Source organism: Dermochelys coriacea, chromosome 4 (assembly GCF_009764565.3).
Source record: "Dermochelys coriacea isolate rDerCor1 chromosome 4, rDerCor1.pri.v4, whole genome shotgun sequence".
Lineage (NCBI taxonomy): Eukaryota > Metazoa > Chordata > Testudines > Dermochelyidae > Dermochelys > Dermochelys coriacea.
This window is the reverse complement of record NC_050071.1, coordinates 59,332,547-59,354,439: the sequence shown is the minus strand read 5'-3', so window position 1 is coordinate 59,354,439 and position 21,893 is coordinate 59,332,547. Positions and strand designations below refer to the sequence as shown.

Genomic DNA, 21,893 nt, shown 5'->3' with positions numbered 1-21,893 from the left:
TTGGATAAAGATGAATCATTGTTCATAAAGATGAGAAAAAACTTTATGAAGAAAGTTTCCAGACTGTTGCTGGAAATTACATAATTGCCAGATCCTTTTGGGGATCACAGGTTTTTTGCAAAGTGAAACTAGCGCACTGTTAATTACTTCAAACTACAAATTAGTGATTGAAGTATTAATATATTGTGCTGCTGAATTTTCCAATATCCACCTATTCCTCCTTTTCACTTGGTCTGACAGTTATGGACCGCTTTTCTAATGGGGCTTGCATTTGAAGATAAGCCTGCATGTAAACAAATTAACTTTTCTTAAATGGAGAGCAATTTCATCTGCAATAATGTACCAATTCATAAACTACCACAAGCATAATTTAAAAAAAAAATAAGATAAATGACCCATTGTATAACATTTACTATTAGGCAGACTAGATGTCTCCGTGTTCTGGGAGATAAGGCTCTAGTATTATTATACCCTAATAAAATGAGTTAATGTTTTAGTATCAGAGATAAAAGGACAGTTGGATATGTTTAATAACCAAACTGAGAAACACTTAATTTTAGTTGTCTGTTGCAATATAACACAAATTCCCTGGTAAAACAAATTGCACTTTTGGAATATACTTTAATGTGCATTCGACAAAGGAGAAAATGAGGTGATTGAAGTTCAATTTGTAGAATGTTATTAACCATTTCTGCATGACTAGATGAGTAAAAGGATAATGGATGAGGGTTTTATTATTGCCTTTCTGCTAAAATGAAGTGGTATAAAAGATAAGGTGATGAGATTAATGAACATAAGGAAAAGGAGTAATCAATCAAACTCCAACAGGGAGATGAGATGACAGTATTTAAGACTTGCAAACACATGTTTAAAACAAAGTGGACTCTATCAACATGGGCATTCTGTTTGGATGGAACACTGAAAAGCAGATAGTTGCCATCTTTAGATGTTTTACTGCTGTCAGTGGGTTCCTTAGCTACAACAGTCTCCATCAGTGTTCGAGAGTTCCAAAAGCTAACATTCATACTTGCTGAAATTAATTGCTTTTTCATCATTTAATTATATTGTATTTTAAAATCCATAAATATCATTAAATCAATCAGAAATGCAAAATGTGCCAGCCAGAGATAATGTTATATCAATCGGTCAATCAGTGGCTGAAAAACTTAGAAAGGAGTGTCTGAACACATGTTAATGATACTATTTGTGCTAGACACTGAAGTTGTATTACTTTACCACACTGAAAAATCCCAAACAATCAAAACAGGTAGTCCTTGAATACCGCTGGAAGAAGGGACTAATCTCTTTGTCCCTTAATCTTCATTGAGAACTCAACAATGAGGGCTTCTGTGACAGCCACCAAAATGACTGTCCTCACTATCCTCTGCGGCCTCATTTCCACTGCACAACATCTTGTGCCAGAGATACTGATATCTTCATGGGTAAAGTCTGAAAAGTTTATAGTTGTGAACTTGTTCCTAACCCGTGCAGGGAATGATATGCTCCTCTCTCAGAAATGAGGTAGTGTTTCACTCATCTTCCAGGTGCCATAAATACATAAACTACCTGTATATCCTGTACTTCAAACTTAAGAACAGACGAATGGCCATTCTGGGACTGAATGCATCCGATGAAGTGAGCTGTAGCTCACGAAAGCTTATGCTCAAATAAATTTGTTAGCCTCTAAGGTGGCACAAGTACTCCTTTTCTTTTTGCAGATACAGACTAACACAGCTGCTACTCTGAAACTTGTCATTCTGGGACAGGTTTCAGAATAGCAGCTGTGTTAGTCTGTATCCGCAAAAAGAACAGGAGTACTTGTAGCACCTTAAGCCCTTGAGGAATTCCACCATGATTTCAACAATTTCCATCCCACCATCAACCTCACCCTAGACCAATCCACACAAGCGGTCCATTTCCTGGACACTACTGTGCTAATAAGCGATGGTCACATAAACACCACCCTATACCAGAAACCTACTGACTGCTATACTAACCTACATGCCTTCAGCTTCCATCCAGGACACACCACACGATCCATTGTCTACAGCCAAGCTCTAAGATATAACTGCATTTGCTCCAATCCCTCAGACAGAGACTAACACCTACAAGATCTCTATCAAGCATTCTTAAAACTATAATACCCACCTGCATGACCAAGTCAGAAGAGTATCCAGAAGTCACCTACTACAGGACAGGCTCAACAAAGAAAATAACAGAATGTCACTAGCCATCACCTTCAGCCCCTAACTAAAACCTCTCCAGTGCATCATCAAACATCTATAACCTATCCTGAAAAATGATCCCTCACTCTCACAGATCTTGAGAAACAGACCAGTCCTCGCTTACAGACAGTCTCCCAACCTGAAGCAAATACTCTCCAGCAACCACACACCACACAACAAAAACACTAACACTCACATTTTCAGACTCTTTTTTTTTCCCAATCGCTTGGAAGATTGAAAGATTTGATTATCCCCTCATCATGTAACTCCAGAAGCTCTAGTCACAAGCCTATAATGTCTGGGCATTAAACAGCCCTGAGAGCAGGGGTCTGCATTAGGACATCTGCTTGAAGAATCAAGGCCTATTACATTTATTTTAAATCCTACAAAGGTGAAAGCCAGCAGCTGTTATATTAACCCACTGCTCCATATTGCCCTTAATTCTCTATGATTCTGTGAGATGTTTATTTTTAATATATCAAATTATTTAAATGAATGATCCTAAAAGGACAGCTGCTGAGCTCCTATAATGATGGGCCATAGTAAAAAACCTTAAGGTTGATAGATGTGGTCAGTTTTCTTGCTCCAGAAAAGTATCTACTCTTGCAGGATGTGTGATTCTTACTCAGTTCATGTATATTTGGTGTCTGTATTTCTTTAGTGACCATAGGCACTGTATCTGGCCCCTGGTCTGGTCTCTATATGCGGCTTTTGTGGAGCTGTAAATGAGCCACCAGGGTTTAGGGAGGAGAACTTCAAATGCGTGAGCAATGTAAGGCAACATAGATAGCACTGTGTTCTTTCCCACTCTCTAGAAGCCCTGGGGACAGGAACCTCCCTTAGGAGGTGTGGAATTAGTTGTAATTCTTGATGTTACAGAGATCCTGGGCTATTGAGCAGCTCACAGCCAACCCAGACAAGATAAGGCACAGAATCCAAGCAGAGTAATCATGGCATAAGCATTCTTTTTCCCCTACCCACCCCGCCCCACCAACCCCATCCACACGATGAGTCATATATGGTGAGACATCACCTGTACCACCTGCATTGTCTAACTTCTCTGCTTCAAGCATTTGATGCAAAGAACTTAAGGAATTACTATTACCTAGGGATAAAGTGTACCTGAAGAGCCTTAACAGATACATTCTGTCTCATAACCCAAGAAAAAAGAATTGGACATTTATATGTATTGCAAGAATATCCAGAGTTGTTATAATTAAATATAATGATTTTGGAAGTGCTATAATACTTCAGAGCTTAAGCCAGTCTCTAACTGTTACTATTAGAGAGACCAAGTTGAGATTTAATGTGAGGGGCAGATTATCCTCCATTTGCTACTACAGGGATCTTACACCTTCCTCTGAAGCAACTGGTACTAGCCACTGTTGGAGACAGGATAGTGGACTGGATGTATCTTGGATCTGGCCAGTAAGGGAATTCCTATGTTCCTCCTACATTAACATAATCTTGTTTGTTCATGTGCATGAGCACGCGCTCTCTCTCTCCTCCCTTTCCCCTCTCTTATGTCTATACAATAAGATTACAGAACTGTCACTCTCTATGCCTCACTTGGAAGCCTAGAATATTAGTTGAGTCAGCATGGAGACAGCTACAAGCAGGGTTGAGAGCTCTTGTTTCAGCATATCACCAGGTTCAGTCATCACTGGGATTTAGCGTGTTACTGGCAGATTTTTAAGTTCTCAGCCATTTTCGACTTTTTTATATTTTACGAATTACACCGGTACGACAGCATAGGCCTCCACCTAATGTATATGTAGATCTATAAACAAACATTTTTCTATGTATCTGAATCCATACATGATCATACATTTGTTCAGCTTTGGTTTTAAACATGTTTTTTCTCCTAAGGAAACAACGATTCCTATTTTAATGTGGCAGTCTCAACTGAGATAACCCAATACATTCATTTAAATACAGTTTATTCCGATTAACTATTGATTGTGTATTAAAAGATGTGTTTTAGTTAGTCTTTTTGCAGTCCTTTTATTGCACATGTGAAGGTAGTATAACTAACATTGTGAATGCTGTGACAAGAACTGAAGGGAAACTGTTAAAGCTACATATAGTCACCATTCTTCTTCCCTGTGTATGTAGGCTAGAGATATAGTCTGAGTGGACAGACAGAAGTTCCGGTTGGGAATATCATAGTTGGTGCAGTGTGTTTTTGTTTTTTGTTTTTTTTTCCTGATGACCCGAAAGCATTGCTGCAATTTTTTTGCTGGTGACGTACAGAAATGTGTTGTAGATAAGACAAATATCATTGTGTCTGAGGCAAAGACGGAGATTGCCTAGAGAACTATTTGTCCAATATAACATCCTAGAGAGCAGGCAAGAATTTCTGGGTTTTTTTTTTAAATAAAAAATGCATTTAGTGCTTGTGGTAAGTGCTGCATTGACAGCTCTAGAGACTGAAGCCTTCTATCCATGGGGGTAGAAGCAGCACCTATTTTTCCACATCTGCTAATGTTGAAGAGAGACCACCTTTTAAGGGATGCACTTAGTTGTCTCAGTAGTAGTAAATTGTTAATTAGTTTTTGACCTCTGAGTCTGAGCCAAGTGGTTGTTGTAACTTTCACACATGTTCACCGGAAGCAGATTGAGATCACCAATTTGTTTCACATATGCCACTGAACAGCTGTTGGATAGCAGCAAGTTTGTTCACTACCAATCTGGGCTGTCTTTGAATTGGTGATGTAGAAACTGAGTGACGGGAAGCCAGTGAAAATGGAGACAGAAATTAGTATCTTTTGGCTAAGTAGCTGTAACTGTATTAAGCCTTTTATTTAAAATTTGTTACTGTTAATTCCTAAAGGCAACTTTGTCTGGCAGCAGTAAAAGGTGGAAGGCTGTAGCCATGCCAAGTAGTTATTGACCTTCTTTACCCTTCGATGTGCAAACCCTACTAATGCTCAAGTGCCACTCTGGCACATCCACTGAGGCTTTCAAAACCAAGGCCTCAGGCTGGTCTTATAAGAATTTAGGGCTCCCTGAAAATCCAACTCCCTTTCTTCTTGAAGGAGCCGGATGTCTAATCTGCAACAAAGAGGTGTTACTCCAAGTCCTGACCTGGCACAATTGGGAGAACCAACCAAAACTTTGACTAATTCTGTTATTGCTGAGAGAAATCTAACATCTTTTTCCTAGGACAAATTGTCTTAACTGTTATACCCCGCTAGCAACCAGACCTCATCCTATATTAAGATATATATGTTGAGCATATTGTCTCCCCGTATCCAAAAGGTGTACACCATCTTGACTAAGATGAAGAGACCATGGCACTCATAGATAATTACCTCACTCTTCATTCTCTTGCCCCAGCTGAAAAGTAAAGTCTTCATTTACCAGTCTGTATCCTTTGTCTTAGTAACCGCCACTGCTCTGCTGAGAAAAGTTTGAACTGGTGATGTAGTAACTGCAGGCTCTCTGTCCCATTAACAGTCACATGAAGCAATCAATACCTGTTTTGTTTTTTCATATCAACCTCTTCTATCAATGGCAAGGAGTTTTACCCACTGGTCCTGCTCACTACAGACCAGCTAGGGTATGGGTCACTTGTAGCCTAAAGGAATAATTCTTTACACCAGCTACTGGGTGCAGAGGAGTAGATAGGATATGGGGTGCTGACATCTGTACTAAACTTGCAGGCCCACTGAGGAGCCCTTGTGAAGTGCTTCAGGCCAGGAGCACCCCACTGACCTTAAGAAAAGGTTATGAATAAAATTTTCCTGTTCGAATTTTAAAAACAAACAATCAAACCTATGGGTAGGTTCTGTTCATTGGGTTCCTTTCTGTTCTTAATGAAGAAACCTCTTTAGACACTCAGACCTGCATTAATTTTTCCATTTTGAGAGGGATTCAATCTCAATAAACACAGCTGAGTATTTCTCTACCATTTTTAAAGGCTTAAAGGTGTTTTCTACCTTATCAAGCACACATCAGCCTCTGGCAGCACATGACTTATTTATTTTTAAAGAAAGGGTTTTTATTTGTATATCCTTTACTGTGCAAATTCTTCTAAATATGAGCAGGATTAGGAATAAAGTCCTAACTAAGGACTCTGAATTAGTTACAGGCCAGGGGCTTTGAGTTGCATCAGGCCAGAACAAATATTATCTATTATATAGGAATTTCAGTTTGCTGTAAATCTGTACGGGCAGCTTAAAATCAAATAGTTTTACACATCTAAAACAACATCAATTTGCCAGTCAGTGCTTCATGTATCAAAGAGTGTTCTGTGAAAATATCAATATCATTGGTTAATATAAATGAAATTAATTTTTAAAGCTCGGCTAAAGGTTGACATCTGAAAAATTGCATTACTTTGCAGAAGAGAAATTTCTGTCTTCTAGTAAAATTTCAGGTCATAAGGGCAAGTAATTTTCACAATCTTCAATGGGAACCAGTGAAATATGAACTTCATTGTCACCTAGCCCCAAAGCGATAAGATAAAATGAGCTGATACATCATTTGCTGTGGTTTTATCATCTCCTCCAGTAATTGGAAGAGAAAACATGAGAGCTTTTTTTCCCCAAACCCTCCACCACCCACAGCCAGGCTTAAACCATTTTAGTCTGATCGATACAAAGGTCACATAGCATTTATTTATTTATTTTTAATTCTTTATACTGGCTAAAACTGCCAAGTGGAACATTAAAGTAATGAATATGTTTAATTGAATTTGTCACCCATGAAAATTTGGAATAGAATGGTATATCAGACTGTACTGCGGGTAGAGGGGAGACTGCTAGAATGAAGCATTCATCAACTGCTTGAGTAAATATTTAACAATTGATTAAAATAAACCATTTTCTTGCTACTTACCCCCCATATGATTTGTTTTCTGTTTTGTTCTGGCAGTGTGTTGAATGAAAAATCTAAAATGATGCCAATAAGCCCTGTGATGTTTAATAGCAGTTATGCATTCTTAAATTATCATTAACGTAATTTTTTTGGTATTAGGTCATCTGTGTTTGGACTTTATTAAGCAAGAAGCACAGTAAGACTTTGTTTTAGTAACAAATCCTATATAATGATAAGCTACAATTATATGGCTTACTGGTGTACAAGTAGTGTAAATAGAGTATATGTGAAAATGCAGAATTTTATATTGTTAACAGAGCTTAAATCTGTGATTGAGAGCCAGTTACTCAGAAAATCATATGTCACTTTTTGTAAAAATCTAGCTGCTTGTAAGCTCATGACTTTCTATACGAACTTGACATAAAAAGATTAAGGTTACTATAACCATCATACTTTGGTTTGTCAGAGGAATAATTTACTATAGGTTGTCTTTTGATTGAAAACGAACAAACAGAAATGCAAACATATGTCTTTATTCTGAATGCACACAATATATGGCTATTTTAGGAATGGGTTTCAAATAGACATTTCATTTTGGAATACAAAATATAAAAATATGAGGCAGCTGTTGAAATCAGTTATTTGGTTTTTATTTTACTTGTGGTACTTAAGCTGCCTTGCACATAAAAATGATGTAATTATTCAATTACTGTTTCAGTTCTATAACCCATTTGCAGACTTAATTACCTCTAGAGTATTCACATTTTCAAGATCAATAATACTTTATTCTAAAACTGAGTATACAATAGTTGTTTGATTTTGATTCAAATTTAAAATAAAATGTTCTTTTAACCTTTATTAAAAGATTTTTTTATTATGGAGTATAATAGTAATCTTTAAAATTGTAACAATTTAATATGACCCCATGTTTTAATATAACATGGAAAGATATTGTTGGACTGCTATGATGATGATAATCTATACTATAATGACTGGTATGGAGAAAGTAAATAAGGATGTGTTATTTACTCCTTCTCATAACATAAGAACTAGGGGTCACCAAATGAAATTAATAGGCAGCAGGTTTAAAACAAACAAAAGGAAGTATTTCTTCACACAACACACTATCAACCTGTGGAACTCCTTGCCAGAGGATGTTGTGAAGGCAAAGACTATAACAGGGTTCAAAAAAAGAACTAGATAAATTCATGGAGGATAGGTCCATCAATGGCTATTAGCCAGGATGGGCAGGAATGGTGTCCCTAGCCTCTGTTTGCCAGAAGTGGAAATGGGCGACAGGGGTTGGATCACTTGATGATTACCTGTTCTGTTCAGTCCCTCTGGGGCACCTGGCATTGGCCACTGTTGGAAGACAGGATACTGGGCTAGATGGTCTGACTTAGTATGGCCGTTCTTATGTTCTTAATCTTTCAAGCAGTTATTTTTTTTTGGGGGGGGAAGCTAGTTTTAGGGCTTTTTGTGTTCACGTTGCAAGATGACAGAACAATGTAGGGGGCAGCCACTTTACTGCTGTGAAACTAGCACATATAGATTCAACTGTAATTATAAAATCATAGCCTAAAATGTAAATTCAAGTCAGGGGCTAATTGCCCTTTATTCTTCTGTCTTCGGTTTCTCTGGTAGTGTCCTGCACCCATGCAGAATATCATTGACTTCAGTAGGGCTGTGCAAAGGTCCACCCAAATTGATATGATTGCAGGATCAGGGCCTTAGTCTATATTGTTTGAGACAACTTGTGGGTATTGTACTGAGGTGAACATAAACTGGTGGTGTTTATCATAGTCATGCTATTTGTTTACATTGTATCCCTAAAGCCTATATATGTATTGGCTTGCATAGGATGTTTTTGTAACTATGGAATTTTAGAGTAATCAATCATTTAGCATAAGCATTTTTAACTTTTCATTTAAGTTGTGTACTCTTTCTTTAATGTCTGATAAAATATATATTTATTGCCTATTCAGTCTGTTTTGAAACTCTAATGTGTTAAAGCCATTAAATGGTAAAATCCTAGAAATAGTTCTCCTTTTTTTTCTCGAGATGGGAAGTTATATCAATTGTGAAGATTAAATTAGAATACACAGTCACATTAGCCTCTCTTTGTTTTAGAAGTAGTTACTCCAAAATTATTGGCAATGAAGAAAAAAGCCTTAGAACCAATAATAGTCGTCTTTTAAACTTAGGTTATTGTGTAACATTAAAGAAACTTTCTTTAAATTAACAAAATCCTATATTATCTGGCATATGAATGAAAGAGATATGTTGGTTTTTTAAGGGAAACGGTCTTTAATTTTCAAAAGTTATAATTATAAAATTAAAAATTTCAAAGAAAGTAAGACAGATGAAACATTTTTGCTCCCTTTTTAATAGAATACAAATTCTGACTTTTTTTTATATTTGCTTTACTGATTTCTGTAAATACTTCATATTTCTGAAATGTGAGTTATTGGTAAAATCAAATGTTCTGAGGCCGGAAATGATTGAACAAAGGAAGGGTCCAGGTTTTCATAAGACATATGTAGTAACAAACATTGAAGAAGAGTGTGTTCTCTGTATCTTTCAAACTACTAGAGTTGGTAAGATGACTGCAGAGAGCAATGGTAATGATGCAGTTTCCATAGCAACTGGTTCATTGGAGGGCTAGACCTTTGTCTATGGTGCTGTCAGTATGTGTGGAGTTTCAGAGAACAGAAAGTCCCAAAGAAGGTCTGCTTCCACCTAATCCAGTTTTAATTGAACTCCAGAGACTTTGAAGTGAAGCTACAGACCAGGCAGATAGTATTCCAACAAGAAATGAAGGTCTTGCTCAGCTAGGCCTCAGCTGCTTCTCACTCCTGATAACTATTTGTAATGAATAAAGAATTGTTACAGAGGTGCCTCGTAATGTATCTGTAGTTGAGTCTGAGTTTTTATTATAAACTTTCTGGCATAGGATTCAATAACTTTGTCATGACTGTGAAAGACATTAATATAAAGTATCTCTGATGCTTATAAGTTAGCTTTTTAAATCCTTTTTTTTTCATCGTTAGGTGTATTGGAAACTTTCACATTTGATGGTTTAATTGTACACATGTAGTCATAAGTGACTCCAGTTGGGGGGAAAAAAGAGTATTTAGCCTTTTAATGTGATTGAATTGTTTAGGTTTCTGTTTTAACTCATAATATCTGAGTAATTGATGTTTGACTCTAAAATGTGTGTGCATACAGCAATGCTGCTTGTCATAATTATTTTTACTTTTCTTGCTTAAGCAATTTTGTGAATTGCACGCTTTGATCTATCTACCTCTATTGGCCCCTCCTAAATATGATCTCTGAAGACATAGTTCTCGATTTGAAAATATTATTGAAAGTTTCATCTGAGTAAAGTAAATGAGATCTTTGTCTTCACAAGGTTTTCAGGATTGATTGCTTTGCCTTCTCAACCAATGCTACTTTTTTGTCATACTTTCTCATTGGTACTTGTTATACATGTAATGGAACAAAGCCTTACATGGTGTTTCCTGGATACACAGCATTATGAGTTAGCTGGGAGAGGTGAAGAAAAGGGTTAACATGGTCCCCCAAGTCTACTATATCTTCAATTTCAGAAATGGTTTAGAACCATTACCGATCACTGTTACCTTTCATGTGCCTCTCAAGAATTTGATTTAAGAATAACAATTGTGGGGAATTTTTTCATTGTGAGCTATGGGGAGGCTGGTTGAAGAGGAAACATAAGGAGACATACCTTGCAAGTTCTGTGCTTCTGAGCTGTTGCTTATTTGTTTGTTTGTTTGTTTTGTTTGCCTGTCTTGTATTTTGTTAGGTTGTAAACTCTTCAGGGCAGATACTATGTTATATGCTATGTTTGTATTCAATGGTTGGGGTCTCTAGACACTGCTGGAATATAAATAATAATAATAATACTTGCACACATACATATGTATCCAGGTAGGTGGCCAAATTCTGTCCTTACGTGCTCATTGAAGACCACTAATTTCATTAGAAGTTTTGCTCATATTTTTGCATTGAATTTGGCTTAACACTTTTAAATATTTGCAGAGGGTCTTAAAAAGTGATTTTAACATAATATATTGCTTAAGCAGAGTTGTGGTGGCACCAACTACCAGTCTTAAATTTACCTTCCTTGCTTTTGTGGATTTAAGTCTGACATAATTGTGTTAATTGAAATTATTTTGACAAATCTAAATTCGGTTTTTCTTGTTGCTTATGCTTTGTTAAACTGGGGCAGAGAAGTGCCAGTCTTGTTGTCCCTTAACACCTTCATAATTAAGCTTTGAAATGAAAAGGCAAAACTGGTGCAGCAAAGAAACAAAGTGGTTGAGGACTAAAGATAGGATTAGTTTGAATTGTGAAGGCTGACTAAGCATCTGTGTCTGTCAGCTGGGATGACAGGAATTGTAACAAGTTACTTTGACAACCGCTTACTCCATAGAGAGATTATGCCGAGTTCATTTGCAGGTTTGTGTTTAACCTTAGCTGACAAAATGATACTTAACCTCTTATACAGTGAACCTTTATACTTCCAGAATGAATGAATATTACCTTAACGATAAACGTAAGGAGCAATTTTTAAGGTCATTTTTTTTTTAAAAAAAAAAGGTATTTTTTCTTGTTTATATGTTACAACGCTAAAATAAAATGTAGTTCAATCCAATGTAAAAAGTGAATGTCCTCCATAAAAATTACTATTTTTGTCATTTAATCCTGAAATGTTATATATTTCATACAATTTCTAATAATTGCTTGGCTAGGAAAAACACATCAAAAATTTGATCTTGAAAAACAATAAGGGCAGATTTTCAGAAGTGCTCGGCACCAACAATTGGTACCAGACATTTCAAAGAGTGTGGCTCTCATTTAGGCACCTAAATGAAGTGGCCAGTTTTTCATTGGGAGCTGTTGTTTACTGAGCACTTTTGAAAGGCTGGCCTCTAGCATACTAATTACAAAAAGTCTGATCGTTGCATAACTCATCTTTTAAATCAGTGGCATAAATATAGTTCTCATATTTTCCAAATTTGAAAGTGCATTATTGATGTAGTCAATGAATTAAGGTTTTGTTTTGTTTACTCTTAAATATTACTGGAGTTGCAGATTTAACGGGTTTTAGAATCTCCACATTTCCTGGATCAAATGTACTTTTGGAAAAAATGTGATGGTGCCTACATTGATAGTTTGTTTATAATGTAATGTCCTGTCTACTTCTGAATACTTATTGGCCCTTTTTATTTCATTAGATTCTGGCTTATACAGAGGGACTCCATGGAAAATGGCTGTTCACAGAGATTCGGTCAATTTTTTCCCGACGCTATCTCCTGCAAAATACAGCATTGGAGATCTTCATGGCAAACAGAGGTAGCAAGGGATTGGAATGGAGGGATGAAGAATTTTGGTTTGACAATATCTGTTTGCTATTTCACTTGTTGTTGCCTAGAATTTACTGCTGTTTTTCTTTAATGGATATAGGCTGTGTCTTTGATTTAAAAAAAATGAAATTATATGTACAAAAATACTTCAGATTTCAAGGATAACTTTTTCCTGTATAAAGTTTTCCAGAGAGAAGTCTTGTGGTTAAAACATCACACTTTATTTTCAAGTAAATTTTTTTGCTTCTATTTACAGTCCAAATGCTGAGTTGGCACCTTCTGTACACTTACTTTGCTTAAAGCATGTCTGTGTTCTCATCTGTTGTACTAAAACAGAGTATTATTTTCCTGTGGTAGGAAAACAGTTGCTGGTTATGCAGTATTAAGGACAAGGGAACATAAGAACTGCAGTACTAAATGAGACCAGTGGCCAATATTGTCTGACATCCTGTCTTTGTCAGTGGTCAATTCTAGGTGTTTTCAAAGAAATCCCAGAATAGACAATTATGGAATAATCTACCAGATTTAAATGTTTTAAATAAAAACAAATAATGTGTTCAGTGAAACTCTGGATATTCTTCTCATGTATATAAAAATATCTAATCCTTTGCTAAATCCTACCAAGCTCATGGCCTCAATGACAGTTGTGGCAATCCAATTCACAGGTTAATTATTCATTGTGTAAAAACCCAAATCTTTTTATCAGTTTTAAATTTGTTTTTTGCATGTCTCCTTATTCTTCTGTTATGAGGGAGGGTCAACAGGAGTACGTGATTGAATTTTTCTAAGCTAGTCATTATTTTGTATGTCTCTTTTATGTCCATTTAATTCATCCCCTCTGTGAAGTTCAATAGTTTCAGCCTCTTTTCATAAAGAGAACTCTTGATTCCTCTAATAATTTTCATCACCAGTCTCCGACATCCTCTCCCCATTTTCAACTCCCTTTTTTGAGATGAGGAGTACTTGTGGCACCTTAGAGACTAACAAATTTATTAGAGCATAAGCTTTCGTGAGCTACAGCTCACTTCATTGCATCCGATGAAGTGAGCTGTAGCTCACGAAAGCTTATGCTCTAATAAATTTGTTAGTCTCTAAGGTGCCACAAGTACTCCTTTTCTTTTTGCGAATACAGACTAACACGGCTGCTACTCTGAAACCTGTGATTTTTTGAGATGGGGTGACTAGAACTGAATACAGATTAAATATATACACCGGACCCTCGCTAGAACACGGGATTTGGGATCCAGGCGCGGAACTGTATTAACGTGGGGACTGTGTTATAGCAGGGACTGCGTTAAAATGAATCACAATTAAAGTAATTAAATTTGGGATCCATGGCTGCGACCGTGTTATATGCGAATTCGTGCTATATAGCGAAGGTCCAGTGTAATTGATTCTTCACGTCTTAACATTTTTTTCTCTATAAATAAATTTATAAATTACTATATAATTGTAAACTATAAATTGTGCAGCTGACTTTCAGAAATCTTAACACTTTGTGGGTCCTACATAGTTCAAGGATTTAGTACTAGAATATGAAGCTTTACATATCAAAGTCAGCAGTATGAATCCATCCATGTGCCACACCATATGATGGCGATTTGATCTATGTGAAATAAGTTGATCTGTCCAATTCCTAGCAACCTTGCATTCACCTCACAAAAATCACCATCACACAGGTGGAAACATTTTTGGTATTCTAAGCAGACGGGCAAAGAAATAAATTTTGGAGACTGATCTGTACTGTCTGACACCTAGAGGTATAATTCCTTAAGGTCAGATCTAGAGGATCTAGAACCTATGAGGCACCTTCCTATCCCCTAGCCATGTGGCCTTAGAAAGAAACTGCAGGGAGTAGTCAGCGAGAGACTGAAACTGATAGAACAACTACAGAAACATTTTAAGCAGTGACCATGGGACACGGATGATGTCAACAGTCAGCTTTCTGTAGGTTTCACTCTCAACATTCTCTCCCCTGTGCTGTTTGGCTTTTTACTCCAACTCCTCCCATCCACTTACTCCTCATGTCCTCTCTCTCTTCTTTTGTATTTTTGTTTGGCTAGTCCCATTCTAACAGAAACCCACCTAAATTATTTAATTAACAAAAAAGATTTGTGGCACTAACATGATGTTTGCAAATCATTGACTCTTTTTCTATGCTATATCATTTCCCCCAGCGTCTATCTGATTTTTTGTTATTTAGATTAAGATTTGATTAAGTTCTTTGAAACAGGGACTCTGTCTGATTTAGTGTGTTAAAGGTGCCTAGCACAATGTAACCTGCTTTCGGTTGGCCTCTTGGTGTTACCTTAAGATATAATAATACATTAGTATAGATTGCTGCCTTGTTCATGTAGTTGGTTTGGGCCAGAGCTGCTTTTTTCCTCCAAGTCCTTTTTGGATCTAAATTGAGCATATGCAAAATGCTTTGCTGGATTGGGGCTATAAATGGAACTCCATGTGGGCATAAATGTCCACCTCTGATGATCTCATTACAGGATCACATAGTTTTTAATTTTTATTTCCATGTGATATCTCAGAAAAGAAGAATTCAATTTCCTGATGAAGGTTTTCCTGCGGAGGTTTGAAAAAAAAAGAATGAATGTATGTTGAAAATCTTTAAATATTTCTTTGCTAATTCCACTTAAGTGGAAAATTAGCTTAAAAAAATAAAAATTCCCAGCAAAAGTCACAGTTGTATGATGCACTTACTATACAAACTGTGTATGCTTTTTCTTTTGCCAAGCTGAATCTGGAAATAGAGATGAATAAACATAACTTCAATTATAATAAAATAAAAAATTGCTGTAGGTAATGTATGCTCTTATTAGCATGTTAATGCTAATAAGACAGCATTTGCTGAAACTTCTGCTAGTGTTTACAACTAGAAGTAGCTCTAAAAATGTAGTTTTAAAAGTTAAAAAGAAATAACTCATGATGTATAAAAAATTTGACTTACAGTATATTATGGGAAAAGATATTTAATGCTGTATCTTAAACACCTGAATTCAAGATTGTTTTATTGGGCCAGGAAGCCTACTATAAATGACAGGAAACAATGTCATGTTCTAACTGTTCTGTTTATTCACAGTTGCTGTCATGTTCAACTTCCCAGACCCAGCAACAGTAAAAAAAGCGGTTAATTGTCTACCACGTGTTGGCATTGGCACTAGCTTTGGGCTACCACAGACCAGGTATTTTACTATGAAAGATATAAGCTACAGTATGATTTTTCTTAATTTTCTTCCTTTTTTTAACTAAATGGTTTAAAAACACAAAACAGCCCACCTGCTGTACACAGTTATTTCAGTTTAGTTGTACTGCAGAATTTCAAAGGCAGAGCGGAGCTCATCTTTATTATATAATCATATGACCAGAGAGAATGAGTTTTGAGGGTTTTGGATTTCTGTCACATTATGGAGAAAGTTGCCCTCTCACTGACTAAGACACAGTCACTTTCCCTTTATGCTTGTCAACTCTGTGAAATGTAGGAGTCTGGATAGAGGATTGATTAGCTTTTGTGGCAGTTTTCAATTATGTTAGGTTGACTGAGACATCGTTCAACTCTCCACAACACCTCAGCTTAGCTGAAAATGGCAGTTTCTCATCAGTAGGAAACTGTACAACTGTATAGAAGTGGATGAGTTGAAGAAAGAGTGAGGTAGTCATTTGGTGCATTTGTCTTTCAACTCTGGAGGCCAAAGTTCAAACTTTACCTTAGGTTACAGGTGAAGAGAATTTGATGATCTCAGGCTATTTGTCTGCATCTAAAACTGCTCCAGAATCTGGCCCAATTGACCTTTTAGAAGGGGCTAGGCCTGGGTTATCAACAATGTTCTGAATGAAACAAAGGGGCCCAATCCCATGTCCATTCGATTAAATGGGAATTGGATTAGGTCCGAAGTAAGTGGTTCCATCATCTGCTTATAGGTGTATTTAGTCATAATCAGTTATTTTACTCCATCACTTTCAATGAGTAAACTTAAAAAAAAGAATTTCTAAGAATTTTCTTAAGAAATGGCAATATTGAATTAATTGTATCACTGTTCTTTCTTCAAATTTGTGAATGCTGTAGTTTTGTTTTGTTTTGTTTCATGTATGAATGGGAAGAAATGAAGTAATGTTAAATATTTTGGACATGGTTTTCACAGTGATCAGAAAAGGTCCTCCAGTCTCTTAAAGCTGATCTGTAACAGTAACAACTGTTATACAATCATGCTTTAAGGGAAATTAGGAATTAAATTGTGATATTTCATTAAGAATTTGGTTTTTACTGCTTGAAAAATTGAATGTAATGTGCCCACTTTAAAGGTACAATTAGTGCATATGCAGTTGTAATTTAATGTAATACTTTTACTATAACAATATTGATAAAATATAAATTGTTAATAGTTTATCAGTAGCACAAATAAATACGTGAGCCACAGTTATTCTGTTTAATGGGTACGGGTAAAGGCTAATTCTAGATTCCTCTTAAATAATGTACTGCTGGAGTTTACAGGTGTTTTTATTATGAATAGAATAGTCTTATGGAATTTCGGGATCAACCCTTCTCTGCTTGATTTATAATTTCCAGGGAATAGTTTTCTATTCTTTCTCAAACTTCAAGAAATCTGGCATCAAACTCTAATTGTTTAATTGCTTGAGTTATTTATGGCTAAATCCCCAAAGTTGCTCAGCATTTAAATCTCAAGAGAGTGGATTTTATAATAAAAGTCCTTTCTTCATCTGATTGTTATCTTTTGTTCTCAAGGGACTTAGAAACAGACACCAAAAGATGGCTTTATTCTAAGGTGAATTTTTTAAATGCCATATAATAATTTTCTTATTTAATAATCTACCACCTCTATAAATCATGTAGATGTAACACATTTCAATCTCTTGGATTGGTTGAACTTGCACAACTATAGAGGTTTGTGTTTAATGTTCACAAGAATTCAGATCATGGCACATGAAAATATCCAGCTGTCAAATGATTTTTAGTCCTTTGTTCTCATTAGGTTATAAAACCATGAAAATAAACTTTAGAAATCTCCAAAATAGCAACTGGACCTTCACCAGACAAATCTAACATAGCACTTTAACCATTAAGATAAAACATGCCTACAGTTACATGTTGTTGCATTTTTTGATGTAAATTACATCTGATTTAAGGTCTGTTTTCATTATAGGGAGAATTGCCTTGCAAATGTAAGCGGGGGAATGGTCCCACTATTGTGAGGAACTTTCCTGGCTTCTGCACTACCTCGGTGAGGTGGGCTAGCGAAAGGATTCGAGTCCTCGCTCCCACTTCCTTTACCAAGAGGCCTCCTTGCCCTCGAGGACCCCCCCCCTTCCACTCTCTTATCTGGCAGAGTCCTTGTAACCCAACAAGTCTGGACGCAGGATTCCTGGGGGGCTTGACCCCCAATCTTGCTGTGGTCACCTAAGACAGGGGCTAGGGTGTCCCCACTCCAGGTTACTCTCTCTGCACTGGACACTTCCCTGACCCACTGATCATTACATATGGTTTAAAGCAAATACAATTTATTTAATCAACAATTAGTTTAAAAAAGAATAAAAAAAATGGAAAAGGTTAAAGGAAAACACATCACCCCGCTCTGTGGCAGAGAACATCACAAACAGTGGCTCTGAAATGTCAGGGCAGTTAATCACAGAATGTTCTTTGTAGGTCCCAGGCCTCCTTCTCAGGCCCTATCTGTGCTGCAGATGCTGTGGGTTGGATACTTGCTCTGGTGGTGGCCACACACACTCTTAGTCTCTAAGTGGCAGGACCCTTCTTCCCAGTGTCACCCCCTGCCCTGTCGGGGTTGCGATCCCCTTCCAAGCCTGGCCTGCAGAGCCTCTTGGCTGAGGCGTCTCCCTGTGCTGGGCCCACTGCCCAGGGTCCCCCTCATTCTCCCCAGTTGCTCACCACACCCGGCTCCAGACTGCTCCAGCCCCAGCTCCACTACTTTGTCTCAGCACTGCTGCTGCTCTGCCTTCAGCTCCCTGTGCTGCTTCTCTGGCCCCCCTGGCTCTGGTTGCCACAGCTCTCCTCGCAGGACAGGTCTGCTCTGCAGGTTGCTTCTGTGACTCTGCTCCCTCTGCTTCGTGGGCTGCTTTTCTGGCCCCTCTGGCTCTGGTTGCTGCAGCTCTCCTCCCAGGGCAAGTTTGCTGTCTCTGGGCTGCTTTTCTGGTCCCTCTGGATCTGGCACAGCTCTGCTCCCCAGCTCAGCTTGGGCCCTTGCTTTCTCCTTAGCTCAGCCCCACTCTGTCTGACCCATCAATTCCAGCTTACATGGAAGACAGGACCCCCCCGCCTCCCGATTCCCTGATTAGCATGCCCACCCTGTCATTCAGGCTGACCTGGAACATTGGCCTCTCCCCATTATACATGGGGACTGTCAAGTCTCAGGGTCCTGATTTCCCATTGACCCTTCCTTCCCCTTGTAGTACTGGGAGCTAGCCAACCAAAACATCCCCAATGAATGTTAGTAAGGGGACAATAGTCCCCTTACACGAAGTGTATTAGAGGGGTCTGATTTAAAGCTCTCTAACATGTTGTGCTATTATTGCCCAGTGTACAACCTGCTGGTGTACTCTAAAAGGTAACTAGTTCATGTTAACATCAGAACGCTTTACAAATCATACCTTTCTGGCTCTCTTTAACATGCTGTGTAGACAAGCCCCAAGCCTGTTCTCATTTAGTAATCATAAACTAAAATATGAACAATAGTCTATATGCTATATATGATATAACAATTTAGGTGTACTTATTCTTCCCATAAGAAGAATTTAGGCACTCAAATATTCATATTTCTATATGATCCCTCTCCAAAGTTTCACAGCTATGAAATCCAGAAGTAAAAAGAGTGTTCCTCTGTTTTGCAATAAAAGTAGATAGGTACAAAAGAGAGGATTCCAGCCTTCTTAAAAGGTTTCATATTAATTTCTCACTGTAAAGATTTTGTTTTCCAGACGCATCTCTTTGGCCAGTCCACGCCAGATTTTCAAAGCTTCCAATATGACCCAGCGGTGGCAGCACAGAGAAATTTCAAACTTTGAATATCTGATGTTTCTAAACACCATAGCTGGTAATGTACTCCTTCAATTATCTACTTCAGAAAGGAAAATATTAGTTGATCAGTTACTGGTAGCATAGTATCTTCAGGACATGAGGATAATGACTCAGTGTTAGATTCACTCCTATGTGTAAACTTTCTAAAAATAGACCTTTTCCCATGCAACTTATAGATCATATTTTTTTCAAATTAAAACCTTTCAGTGATAATCCAAGTTCCCCTAAAATGCATTTTCTTTATCATCAGAGGAAGAAAAGTTTACATTGAACTCAACTTGAACAGTGTAACCCAAAGTGCAGAAGGTCCTGGCAGCAGTGGAAAGGCAGAGAGGAGATAGTGGCCTCTTTACTATGACCATTCTTTTTTCAATACTCTCAAAACTATCTAGCTCTACCTATGACAAAACAGGTTCACCTAATCCCAAGGTCTAAACATGACTGCAATCTCCTGTTTGTTGATGAATCATGAACACTCAGTTGGAGAGACTGAATGCTCCCATGGGCATTCATAAATATCATTGTTGTTTGGAAAGGGTTTGCCAAGTTCACAACCACTGCAGTCCTGGGAGACCAATCATCTCCTCCCACAGTTGATTTATTCCTCAATCAGGGAGTTGATCTAACCCCTGCTCTAGTGTCTGAAATACTGCTTACCTATGCTTAGTATATGCTTCATTTAGTATATCTCATTCCAGTAGATTCTAGCCAGGACTTAATGCAAGACACTTTGCTGAAGTAAGTTGTCAGGGATAAAAGAACAGTACATCATTAGAGGAACACAGGCTGAGACAACTATGTGGAATATTATTTTCCCAAATATCTTGCTCTCAAAGTATTATGAAACCGCTCAATTCTCAGTCACCATTATTTATGGCTTAGACTACACTAGCATAGCCCCAGACCTAGATAATATGGAAATAATGGCTAGGAATAAACACCTCAACTTCTACAAAGCACATTTCATAAATCAATCTGTCCTTAATTAATCGTTGCCTCACAAATGCCAAGATCCTGGCAGCTTTTATAAATAAGAGGATTGAGTTGATTTCATTGCAAGCTTCCCATCCAAATGAGATGAGTTGAACTCTTTCCTAAGGCAACTAGCTTGGGATCCATGACACAAATTTTTCGCATCCAGTGAATGATTCCATGCACCAGAATCCTTACTGCTGAGGAAAGGGGTTGTAATGAAATATCGAGAGAGCAAAGTGAGGTAGTAGTACCTGTTGTTTAACCTAGAAGGAGTAAAAAAGATAATGTTATGGAACAAAGGGAAGGGTAAACTATTCATGTTTGGTGTAGCAAGGCTCTCTTTACCTTTATTAAACACACACCTACACCCATCAGGTAAGGTGGCATTTCAAAAGGCTTGAATCTGGAGCTTGGCTATGGACTGGGCTGTGCCTGTCTATAAGAGTGGGCTTTGGAAGCTCCAGTATCCTGAACAATGTACACCTACTCCTTCCCGAGGTGGTATTGTGTGAAGCATCCCATTCTGCAAAAAAGAGATTAACGAAGTTGAGAGAGTTCATAGAAGAACAAAAATAATTTTCAGGGGACTTTGAAGGGAATGATTAATAAGGAAATAGTAAGAGCTATATACATATTTAAATGTGTAAATATAGTTGGGAAGAATATGTAATGTGGTGTATTTGTGTTATTGTTAGGGGTAATGGAATAAAACCAAGAAAAGAAAATTTAGGCTGAGTATTAGGAACCATTTCTGACAATGAGATAGATTAGGCTGTGAAATACTCACCCTGGGAAAGTGGTAGAAACCTGTCACTTGAGACTTTTGAAAGAAGACTGGACAAAACACTAAAAAATGTATTGTTGGAAGTAATCTTGCATTGACAGGAAGATGGTTTGAATTATCTAACTTTTATGATTCAATGAAAGCAAAGACTATACTTTCATGATATATAAACATAAACGTATCTAAAACTTTGCAATGTATCCATCAAAAAAAGAACTAGAAACAATTATGGTAGCATATTTTGTTTTCACCAGTTTAGTTCAACTGATGGACTAAATTAGGCATGAATGTAGAAATGAAACTTAAATACTTCAGGCCACATTTTCCAGTCTGTTTTTAAGTGTTCATATGGTCAATGGAGAATTCCCTTTATGCATATGAACTTTCTGTTGACGGAAAGTTGGTGGATGTGACTTTATCTTGTGCCAGTGTCATGCAGCTCAAAATCTAAGATCTGCACCTCTTCCTTCTCCAGTGCACCCAAGTGTTACACAACTGGAATAGAGAATTTGACACTTTATTTCTATGCACAAAGGTCATTGGCCTTTTATATTCCTATAATCAGTTCAGTTTAGAATAGCCTAGAAGATTAGATTATAGATCTGTACAAAAACTAAAAAATAAAAAGATACATATAA

General features: G+C 37.3%; 1 protein-coding gene across 8 annotated transcripts in view; it reads left to right on the top strand.

The window, feature by feature from the left end:
• The window catches only part of LRBA (LPS responsive beige-like anchor protein), a 555,352-nt gene that overhangs the window by 344,444 nt on the left and 189,015 nt on the right, over positions 1-21,893 (top strand). For all 8 annotated transcript variants that reach the window (XM_043513125.1, XM_043513123.1, XM_043513124.1 and 5 more), the window contains exons 41-43: positions 12,308-12,425; positions 15,528-15,630; positions 19,397-19,512. In XM_043513125.1, coding sequence (XP_043369060.1) covers positions 12,308-12,425; positions 15,528-15,630; positions 19,397-19,512 — 337 coding nt within the window. The remainder of the gene's footprint in view (positions 1-12,307; positions 12,426-15,527; positions 15,631-19,396; positions 19,513-21,893) is intronic.